Source organism: Mycetomoellerius zeteki, unplaced genomic scaffold (genome assembly GCF_001594055.1).
Source record: "Mycetomoellerius zeteki isolate Tzet28-1 unplaced genomic scaffold, Tzet1.0 scaffold785, whole genome shotgun sequence".
Taxonomy (NCBI): domain Eukaryota; kingdom Metazoa; phylum Arthropoda; class Insecta; order Hymenoptera; family Formicidae; genus Mycetomoellerius; species Mycetomoellerius zeteki.
The window spans coordinates 107,880-118,739 of record NW_017257814.1 but is presented as its reverse complement, the minus strand read 5'-3'; the positions used below and the strand labels follow the sequence as shown (position 1 = coordinate 118,739).

Genomic DNA, 10,860 nt, shown 5'->3' with positions numbered 1-10,860 from the left:
GTTTAAGAGACGTAATTTATAATAGAGGCAGCAATACCTCAAGTTAAAATTTAATTTTTTCATTTACACGCACACGCACACAAACACAAGAAGCGTAAATCCGACTGTGCAACCTCCACGTGGTACGCTTCGGATAACGCTAATGCCAGCAGTGTGATCGCATATGCTGCGATATAAGATTAAATTCAAATCAACAAATGTCGTTTTGCTCAAAATCGTAACTTCGAACATGAAGGACATTAGTTTTAAAATGTCGCAACTGTTTGTATGAGTCTCGTTGAAATCAATAGACCCTAAAGTGTAAAATTACGTTAATATCATAGGGTTTCTCTCTCTTTTTGATCAGAATAGATTGAGTTGAATAGAAACAGGTAATTGTCTCAGTTTTCAACTTTACCTTTCACTTAAGTTTTTACATAAAAGGCTTATCTGTGTCTAAAAATTGATGAAAGCATCTTAAAGAGAAAACTTTGAACTTTTTTTTGCTTTTTTAAAAAATGCTGTACGTCACTCCGTTCGTCTTTTATGAGCAGTCAAAGTCAAAGGGACCATTTTTACTTCAATGTTGAATAACTCGGTAAAAAAAAATCGTACAGAGGTGAAAAAAAAAGTAAATTGAAGGTAAAGGATCACGCTTTCGAAAGCTGTGAATTGTATTTGTGCCCGACTTCTCATTCACGGCATGAAACTGTGCAAAGTTTACAAAAAATTTTGAGATTTTACGGATCTTCCTTTACAATCATGTAGTTCCGTAAAAATCAGCCGAATCGTTATTTTATTATACAGATTTGGAAAGTAGAGATTTCAAGCTATAAAATGCTTTTTTTAAAAGCTCATTTGGACCATTTTTGTAAAAGTTACGCTTCTTTGAAGTTTACCCATTTTTCGAAGGTGTGAGAGGTGATGTTTTAATTTATGCGCGTAGTGTATATATATATGACTTTTCTTGATCATTTACACTTGTTACATAATTACTTTGTATCAGGTGGAAGGTGGAAAGTATAAAGGAAATACCCTTGCATATTCCCTTCAATCGTTTGTGGAATTGATGGATCATGGAATTGTATCATGGGACATATTGGAAACGCCCTTTATCAATAAAGTGGCGAGCTACGTGAATAACCAATCAGTAACACAGGACACTAGTATAGTGGAAGCTTCTCTGAGCATTTTAGAAAATATTGTTCTCAATTCAACAGGCAAATATGGACAAGTGGAAAAAGAAGTCACTTTTCCCAATCTTGTAATGCATTTGCAATGCATGAATCCACAAATTCAACAAAATGCGATAGCTTTAATAAATGCGCTGTTTCTCAAGGCTGATCTACACAAGAGGCGAGCTGTTTCTGCTACATTACAATCTAAACAAGTCAGGAATGTGTTCTTGACAAATGTCATACAATCTACTGGACAGGTATAAATACATGTAATATGCTACAGTAAAATTTATGCGTACTTTCTTCTGATATCTTCTTTATAATTAAAGAATAATTAATTTAATAGAATTGAAACAACCTTACTAGTTTCGACTAAGATGGTTAATAAATATACATAATTTTTGATTGTCGAAACAAACAATTACTATTTTGAAACTGACTTTATTTACGTCACTGAAACAAATATATACTTGTTCTATATATCAAATATTAAGCCAAAACAAACGTTTTTATTGATGTATCTGTGGAGTTATTTCTAACCAATGAACATGTTCTTATCTCTTCTTCTAAAAATATCCTACTTTTATAATAGGTCGGAGCGGAAATGGCGCATCAACTCTATGTACTGCAGACGCTAATGCTAAGTCTTTTGGAACAACGAATGATGACGAAGATGGATCCACAGGATCAAGACGCACATGATAAAATTAAGGAACTTCGAAGGATCGCTTTTGATACAGAAGGTGCGAATAGTGGGGATGTAGCTGCTCGCAAACAGGGACTTTTCGCCAAAGATTACAAGAAATTGGGCTTTAAGTACGATATCAATCCTGCTCTTGATTTTACCGAAACTCCACCGGGGATGCTTGCGTTGGACTGTATGGTGTACTTTGCGCGTAATCATACTGAAGCTTATACGAAGGTTGTTCTCGAAAACTCGTGCAGAGCAGACGAGCATGAATGTCCCTTTGGTAGAACGAGTGTAGAACTTGTTAAACTGCTTTGCGAGGTGAGATACATCAATTTCAAAAACTCAAATTATGTGTCTAATAACACATATGATAAACACATATTTAAATTGGACGAATATTATTTTAATTAGATATTACGCATTGGCGAAGCACCCAGCGAACAGGGTCAGTCTTATCATCCAATGTTCTTTACACATGATCATCCATTTGAAGAATTTTACTGTGTTTGTATTGTATTGTTGAATAAAACATGGAAGGAAATGAGAGCAACTACGGAAGATTTTGTCAAAGTCTTCTCTGTTGTACGCGAGCAGATTACTAGAGCGCTTCAGTGCAAGCCTACAGGACTGGATAAGTTTAAAAATAAGTTACAACAGTTGCCCTATTCGACAATCACTAACCTTTGGCAACAGGAAAGGACAAATAGGGAGGAATGGGAAAGCCATGCAAGGCCAATTGTTGAACTTCGAGAACAGATTACTCCTGAAATCTTGGAGCTAATTCAACAGCAGCGATTAGGATTTTTGGTGCAGGGTACCAGATTCATGAAATACAGTGCCAGAGGACAAGTATATATATCTTTCTCTCTCTTTCGAATATGATATATATATATAGCTAATTGTAAAACTAATGAGAATCTCAATATTTTTAGCGAATTAAAGATAAATTTTGGTACGTCCGCTTATCGCCAAATCACAAAGTTTTCCATTATGGAGATTGCGACGAGAAATCGGTGCCAACGATCGACGAACTTCCTACGAAACTAGCAGTAGTCGAGATTCGAGGATTATTAACCGGCAGGGATTGTCCGCATATGAAAGACTTGCAAAGGCGGAAAACTACTCATCAGTTGGCGTTTTCCTTAGCCTTGGACTCTGTTGAAGTGTCTAGTCTCGATTTCGTTGCTCCTGATGAACAGGTTTTCGATTATTGGACTGACGGCATTAGTGCTTTACTCGGTACGCCGAGAATTCCATTTACATTTATAAGTAATACGCGCAAGTATTTTACTTGTTTTTTTTTCTTTCCTTTAGGAAATAGAATGACTAGCAAAGAAGCTGAAAATGATTTGGAAACTTTATTATCCATGGACATCAAATTAAGACTTTTAGATGCTGAAGGGATCGATATTCCGCAAGATCCACCCGCGATTCCCGAACCACCGCCAAATTATGATTTTTGCTACGAGTTAAAATAAAAATTGTGTCGTGCTCATTTAATACTATAGATATAGTTTACATTAATTTTTTACAGGCCATTGATCTTTCTCCATAATATCGATTTTTACACTTTTTCTGATCTTTTGCATATATTGTTACAATATAGATTGACATTTTTCTCTCTAGAATCGTAATTTATTATGGCGCATTTTAATGATATAAAAAAATAGCTGTATGTTTTACCACAAAGAAACACTTGTAAAAATTCTATGTATGCAGTTTTTATATGTATTTTATAAGAAATTATTTATTTAAAGACGAGAATCGCATACAGATAAAAGTCAGACATCACCGTAATTACACTGATGATCTTTTTATAAAAATTTAATCAACTTGTAAAGCATATCTGATAACGTAACCAGTCGTAATATATTTTATAGAGTAAGAATTTTTTATCTCTTTATTGTGCTATTAATATTTTATATTGATATCTCTATGTGCGAGTAAAGTAGTACAATACATTTAATAAACAATGACGAATATATTTAATAAATTGTGAAACTGAATTTTACAAAGTATTTATTGAAACATTAACTTATAGAAAATTCTTGACTACATCTTTGCAAGTTTGTGTCCTGGCAGCCAAATGTTGCGCGATGTAAGGTATAGAGATAGAGATATTTGACAATCTTTCATAAATGATGATAATCTTTATGTGCAAATGTACATGTAACTTGAAAAAATAATGTACACCTACCATTGTATACATAGATCATGCTTGACGCTTTTCTGTGCGAGAGAGAGTATGAAATATATAATGTTCGAAGGTTTACATGTCCCGTGAATCTTACATGACATCCTCCGAAAGAATATGATAATGCTGAAGATCGTTGGTTTGATGATCCGGCGGACAAAGGAAAAATTCAATGAAATTAAGCACGGGTCCTCGACTGAAAGGATTCAGGTATTTGCCTTTCTTGTCCCTCAAATACGAATACCTCTTATAATTGAACATTTCGTTGGTAGTCAAATTCATACATGCATGTAAGACCTATTGTAAAGAGAAATAATGATAGAAAATTACATCAAAAGAGAAATGTAGGAATAATGGTAAATATGTCGTATGTCTACCGAGGTACACGTTAGAATCCAACCGAGTCCGCAAAAGACGAGAGCCTCCAGTACACCGAGAACATACAAGAGCTGTATTCCCTCAATTGCGATGCAATAACACGCGAAATATAACGTGAAAGAGCAATTTATCGCCACGCACATAACGAATAGGAAGAACCACATTCTGAAAACAAACAGAAGAGAATGATAAAAGAATTTAATTAATGAAGCATCCATGTACATACATACACAATAATGTATAATTTGTATCGGTCGTACCTGTTGCGTAGGCCAACGCAGTTGTATATAAATGGACAGTGATGATCGAAATATGTAACACATCTATTGCAAATTCTGCAGTGTTTAGCCCGGAGGGGTCTGAAACACCTGCAGCTGTGACATAATCGCGATAGTAAGACATTCCGTTTCTTCCACTTGTCAAAGTACGGAATCTACGGAAAAACAACAACATAACAAGGATATCACAATACAATTTGTTACAATTATTGTTTTACAGATATTGTTCGTATAATACCTGTTTTATCGCCCTGTAGTAGGTGTCGCTGTTTTGTGGCACATAACCGGGGTCTCTTCTGTTAGCGACGATCCACGAGATCCACATGAGAATGTTCCAGTAAATGAAACAATAATGACTGCCTCGCAAAAGATTCCACGTTAACGGAATGCACTTCAACAGGTACATCGGGTATCCCCATAGCAGGACGGATATCATGAACAACAACAATGGTCCCTTGCTGTTGCCCGCTCCGCCAAATAGTAGCGCCCTTGAAAGAAAACGTACGCGCGGATTTTTCACATATTTTCACACATAGAGAAAAATGTCATTTCTTTACATGAAAAAAACGTGAGCGCGCGCGCGCGCGCGCGCGCGCGTGTGTGTGTGTGTGTGTGTGTCGTGTGTGTACCATAGCTCATTAATGGGCGGTATCCATCTGGCACGGCGCTTCTGTTCCGCATGGAGAATACGCACGATCTCTGAGTGACGATGACTCTTAGCCAACTGCAGCGGCGTCTTGCCGTTTTTGTCGCGCGGTTCAAGCTCGATTTTACTCTTTTCACAGAGAATCCGGACGCAGCTGACGTTGCCGGATAGGCAAGCCAAATGGAGCGGTGTCGAACCAAAATAATCAGGTTTTTGCAGATCCACTCCGCTGTACATCAACAGCTTAATGAGCTCGGCGTGTCCTTTGTATGCAGCCCAATGTAACGCGGTGTCACCATTTATGTCAGTCAAATGTCCCTGCGCGCCGGATCCTAGCAAGAAGGCGGCCGTCGCGAATTTGCCAAACATGCAGGCGGTCATCAGAGGCGTCAAGCCTTTAAAGTCGGCCGCATTGACTGCAACTCCCGCCTGTAAAGGAAAAAAAATGCACGGCGAATTATCAAGATATTTAGAAGAAATTCTTGACAATACCTTCAACCTTTATACCTTTAATAATAATTGTACTATCGCACTATGACCTTTCCGACAAGCCCAATGTATCGGCCTGGGTCCTTGGGTGCCGAGGCATGGTAGATCGACAGGTCCGCTCCGTTCTATCAAATATCTCATTACCTGTTTAAAGAAACAAGAATTGTTTACACGTCTTCTAGCGCAAGAAGCGCTATTTTTATGTCTCGGTGGTCTAAAGGCTTAGGACGCTCGCACGGAATGCAAGAGATCCGGGTTCGACTCTCGGCCGAGGCATTATTTTTCGCAATAAGTTTATTACAGTTTTTAAGTTGGGAAATTTGGGGGGATTATTAATATTTTCAGATTTGATTGCGTTGAAAGTCCGACAACCATATCGGCACGCAATTATAATTTCTGAAATTAATTCATTTAAATGAATTTAGAATAGTTCAACATCTTAACGTTCTGACCGTTATGACGCTTCTTAATTTAAAGCATTATGTTTAACATTAGCGGTCTTTCAATCTTATTATCGCTATTTTTATATTAATAATCATTTTAAGAAATGGCAGTTTTTTTTAATACAATCTGATCAGATTGTAATACAATCAGATTGTAATACAATCTGATGTTGGAAACTAACTTCAACATTGCCGTCCAAAGCAGCCCAATGGGCAGGTGTATATCCCCATTCGTCCCTCGCGCTAAGTACATTCAGCCCGTTTTTCTCGACCAGCTCCTCGACTGCCTCGATTTCACTGCAATGCGAACAAACCCTTTGCATTCTTCCTGCACACACTCTTCGCTCGCGAGCAAAACGTTGATTTCGATTCAATGCAAATTCTATTCTCTTTCCAAGATCTCACCCGGCTCTGAGCAATTCAAAGATCTGTTTAGTCTCATCGGTGGGGCTTTGGCCAGTGGTAGCTTCGTCCGCATAGATATTGTCATCAGGACGATTCCTCTGTCGCGTGTCCTTGCCGGAACTTTGATTCTGATGACCAGATATCGGATTGTTCGGTAGATGCCCGACCATGTCGGGATCTGGACTTAGTTCCCATACGGATCGTGCCGCGCCAGGCCCTGCCACAGGGCTAACAGGATACACCTAATAAGATAAACAGGATATGTCGATATGTCAACTATGATGCAGAAAGAAAGAACTAATTCCAAGTACTACTGCCCAGCAGTTGATACCAACGAGTAACGTAACATCAATTTCACACTCAACAACGAGTTGCAACATCTGTTACGTAACATCAAATTACATTAATTATCTTATTGAATGCGAAATATAATAAAATATAATATAAACATAATATAACATCGATGTCACTTTTAATTACAGTGTCAGCTAGCTGAAGATTAGAATAACTATAAAATTAGAATTATAATATCAAATCGTGAGCATGCGATATATATTATCGTAAGCTGAGAATATAGTACATACATAAAATAGTTTTTCATTAATTATTCGTGTTTATTCTTTGATGTCTTTGATATATCAATTTCGCTTTCAATTCGTCCTCTTTCTTTTACCTTGCACAGCGTCGCGAGTTCTGTATTTGTACGCTCGTGTTCGGAAGGCGTTCTGAAGGATGTGCTTTGCGTGGTGATCGTTCCTGCACCCTCCGGGACGGTTAGTCACAAGGAAACATTGGGCCCAACCATGTCTTCCGGGCCTCACCTGACAGCGCAGCTTTTCCTCCAGACCTGAAACGGCTACTGAAACGCCCAGTTCGTCGCGAAGACGCTCCTCCTGAGTCTTGAGTCTAAGTCCTAGGACGAGAATCAACGCGGAAACTGACTGAAAATTAACGAGAATATAATCGATGTTGAGCACTTTTCTCACACGACCAACGACGTCCGCTGAAATTTCTGAAAATATCTCGACGTAGGTACTCCGTACTGTTTTGCGCATTCGAATCAATAATCGCAGACGGCGACGCCTGCGTGCGAGTAACGTGCGAGAAATTGGGACAAGTCTTGACTTGTCAAGGATATCTTAACTTGTTGGTGACCAAGAAAGCTTGATAATAAACTAACAACGATAGAAACAATTAATTAAAACAAGTTTGATGAAGAATTATATAATTCCAACGTTTTTATTTTATAAAGGTCTCATTAAATTTCTACAGCCGTATGTACAATATTACTTATATAGTCTCTGATGATACAAAGTTGATTTCATTTATTCTCAATATTTTACATTTTATGTAGTCTTTTCACTTTGACTTTGATTACGATTCGACATCAGCTTCGGATTCATTCCTAAGTCTTAATTAATTTACTTCCATTTGTTGACTGCAGTAATTGTATTACATTTACATATAGAAACAAAATTTAAGAATTTCAAGTTTCTTGATCTGGCACAAGCGGACCTTTAGATCGATTAATTTACTACTTAATAAATTTTTGATTCTTAAATTACTTAATTGAAATTCTGAAACTTAAATGATTCAGAGAAACTTAAATGATTCACTTTTGTATATACTTACGTATCATAAATCATTTTCAAACTTGATATAATCTTATATTGTTCTTTTTATTATTATATTTTGTATATATTTATATTTCATTATAAAAAAATTATAAATTTATCTATATTATAATTACTTTTATAATGTATTAAATAAATTGTGTTTATCATATCGATGCGATGAAAAAATTTTTCAAATGTAATATAAAATATAATAGCGGCGCACGCGCGCGCGCGCGCGTGTGTGCCGAGGATGCCTTTCAATGCTTTGATGAAAATGTAAAGCTTGTCGAAGCATCAAAGAAGTGTGAACAAAGAATTTTAACGTTTCTTAAACTTCATCGACTTTTCATTGACTCTTAATGGTTTTGAATATTCATACACGCTCTCCGAACTCTCCCCAAACGCTCTGTAAAGTGTGCCCGAAACACATCTGTCACATTTCCTACACATTAAAATTTTTTTTTTCATTAATGTTTCCCAAACGTTCCACAACACTACGCAAAGAGTACACGGAACATTCAAATACGCTTTGTGTATACTTCCAGGATATAGAAATAAAAAAATTTATTTTAAAACGGAGCGTCATTGAGCTACCCAGTGAGAAATGACAATGGAATCGACGTCGAATCGACGTCGATTTGACGTCGATTCGATGATTTCGACGTCGAATCGACATCGATTCGACATCGATTCTATTGTCATTTCTCACTGGGTAGCTCAATGACGCTCCGTTTTAAAATAAATTTTTTTATTTCTATATCCTGGAAGTATACACAAATGGAAGTATACACATCGATTCGACATCGATTCTATTGTCATTTCTCACTAGGTATAACACTGACGAGATATTATTAAAGATCGACATCCTTATGGGAGTCGCATCCTTGTTAATATTGAAGTGATTAAGAGTAAAAAAACTGATAATATTGTACTCATTTTATGATTTATTAGTTTAGTAGACGTGTTTATCGGTGTACATGCATTTAAAACTCAATAATATTCGATTTTTCTTTAAAATTGTGATTTCAGTGTTATCGTCAAAGTTCGATTATCAACAGAGATAATAACTGCAGAGAAAAAAATTGTAATTTTTCAGCAATATATAGGATATTATAGCTTTACAAATATGCATATTTATTTATAGAGCATTTATGTAATAAAATATCATGAATTTAATAATGTATTAGTCAAATATTTATGTTAATAATGGCAAATTTATATCAATTGTCGATAATGTCAGCGTTCTTCGGTTACCTCCGAGCCCTTGGGGCCCTTTTTATACCGCTGAAAATTTGCCCAGGGTTGACGCGGTCGACTCTTATGAAAGTAATTATCAAAATTTAAGTTTAAGATTAAGAGTAAGAAACTGATAATACAGTATTAATTTCATGATTTATTAATTTTGTAGACATGTATATATATTCAAAACTTAATACTCGATTTTTATTTAAAACTATGATTTTAATGTTATCATCCGAGCTTGATTATCAATAAAAATGATAACTGCAGAGAAAAAACAATTGTAATTTTTCGGCAATATACATATAAGATATTATAGCGTTAAAAGTATGCGTACTTATTTATACAACATTCATATAATAAAAAAATCACGAATTTAATATTGTATTATATGTGAAACTTGAAATCAAGTTGCTTAAAAATGTCGCCACGTTGAAGCGCAGTAAATAATAGTGCTCCTTCAATGAAATTGTAGAGGCGTTAGGAGAAAGATACACGAATTGGAAAGATTTGCCACTCAATGGGATGTCATTATATTAATTGAAACATTTTTAAAACCCGAACATCCTGATTTCCATATTAATGGCTTTGAAATTGTTCGTTTTGATTGTTTAATAATGGAGGCGGAATAGCTTTCTTAGTCAAGAAAAACTTGATTTTTGACACCATTCACTTGGATTTTAACCCTAAAGCTCTTAAAGTTGGCTCTATATCCATTTCTTCCTCCAAAGGTAATATTTCCATTATAGCTTGCTACAGAGCCCCCTCAAAAAATAATATCCTCCTGTTGAGTGGTAATCCTTTTTGGAATCTGTAATGAGGAAAGGTGATAAATTTTTAATTGGAGGTGACTTAAATGCTCATCATTTTGCATAGGGCGGCAACCGTACACAAATGGTACTTATTTATAATCGTAATTATTTATAATTTTACAGACACCGATAAAGTTATTTTCCTGAACAATGGTAATTATATCCATGTATCTGTAACAGTATATTCTAGTTCGTGCATTGACTTTGTAACAACCTAATTTTCTAAGCGCGGACGTAGCTCGTCGGAGCCTCTCGGCGCGGGGCTTAAAAGAGGTTCGAGCAGGAGAGGTGAGATGCAGTTACGCGGGCGGTTGATTATAATGAGCACAGGCGCAGTGAAAGTTAATAAAAATCTTTATTGTGACACTAAAAAATGAACTATTTACACATGACAGAACAATTAATTATATATAATAGATAACATGCGTACGCTAATCGATCGAGAACGCTGTCTTGGATTCGTATATACGATGTTACGCGTGTGTATCACGCGACGGGTCGCTCCGGATTCG

At 36.2% G+C, this 10,860-nt stretch overlaps 2 protein-coding genes across 3 annotated transcripts in view; one reads left to right on the top strand and one right to left on the bottom strand.

Annotated features, from left to right (window-relative positions):
- Positions 1 to 3,495, top strand: part of Ced-12 (engulfment and cell motility Ced-12) — a 5,968-nt gene extending 2,473 nt beyond the window's left edge. Inside the window, exons 3-8 of one of the 2 annotated variants that reach the window (XM_018458823.1) lie at positions 986 to 1,414; positions 1,750 to 2,166; positions 2,260 to 2,697; positions 2,781 to 3,087; positions 3,163 to 3,331; positions 3,475 to 3,495. In XM_018458823.1, coding sequence (XP_018314325.1) covers positions 986 to 1,414; positions 1,750 to 2,166; positions 2,260 to 2,697; positions 2,781 to 3,087; positions 3,163 to 3,326 — 1,755 coding nt within the window. In that variant the 3' untranslated portion in view covers positions 3,327 to 3,331; positions 3,475 to 3,495. Of the gene's footprint in view, positions 1 to 985; positions 1,415 to 1,749; positions 2,167 to 2,259; positions 2,698 to 2,780; positions 3,088 to 3,162; positions 3,431 to 3,474 lie in introns of those variants that run through there. The other variant, XM_018458822.1, reaches the window with a different exon arrangement.
- A 3-nt stretch (positions 3,496 to 3,498) lies between these two features.
- Positions 3,499 to 7,443, bottom strand: Patsas (palmitoyltransferase Patsas). Its single transcript, XM_018458827.1, has 9 exons — positions 7,355 to 7,443; positions 6,682 to 6,923; positions 6,459 to 6,573; positions 5,852 to 5,977; positions 5,328 to 5,773; positions 4,937 to 5,186; positions 4,681 to 4,853; positions 4,420 to 4,585; positions 3,499 to 4,339 (listed from the first exon to the last, which is right to left on the bottom strand). The coding sequence occupies exons 2-9, from the start codon at positions 6,849 to 6,851 to the stop codon at positions 4,136 to 4,138; spliced, it is 1,650 nt and encodes a 549-aa protein (XP_018314329.1). The 5' UTR covers positions 6,852 to 6,923; positions 7,355 to 7,443; the 3' UTR covers positions 3,499 to 4,135.
- Positions 7,444 to 10,860: the final 3,417 nt, after the last annotated feature.

Excerpts from the sequence above, each read along its gene's own strand:
- Patsas (XM_018458827.1), bottom strand. The coding sequence starts at position 6,851 with ATGGTCGGGCATCTACCGAACAATCCGATATCTGGTCATCAGAATCAA. Across the intron at positions 5,978-6,458 it reads CTTTGGACGGCAATGTTGAA|GTAATGAGATATTTGATAGA; the intron begins GTTAGTTTCCAA and ends TTCTTTAAACAG. Across the intron at positions 4,586-4,680 it reads TGCGTTGGCCTACGCAACAG|AATGTGGTTCTTCCTATTCG; the intron begins GTACGACCGATA and ends GTTTGTTTTCAG.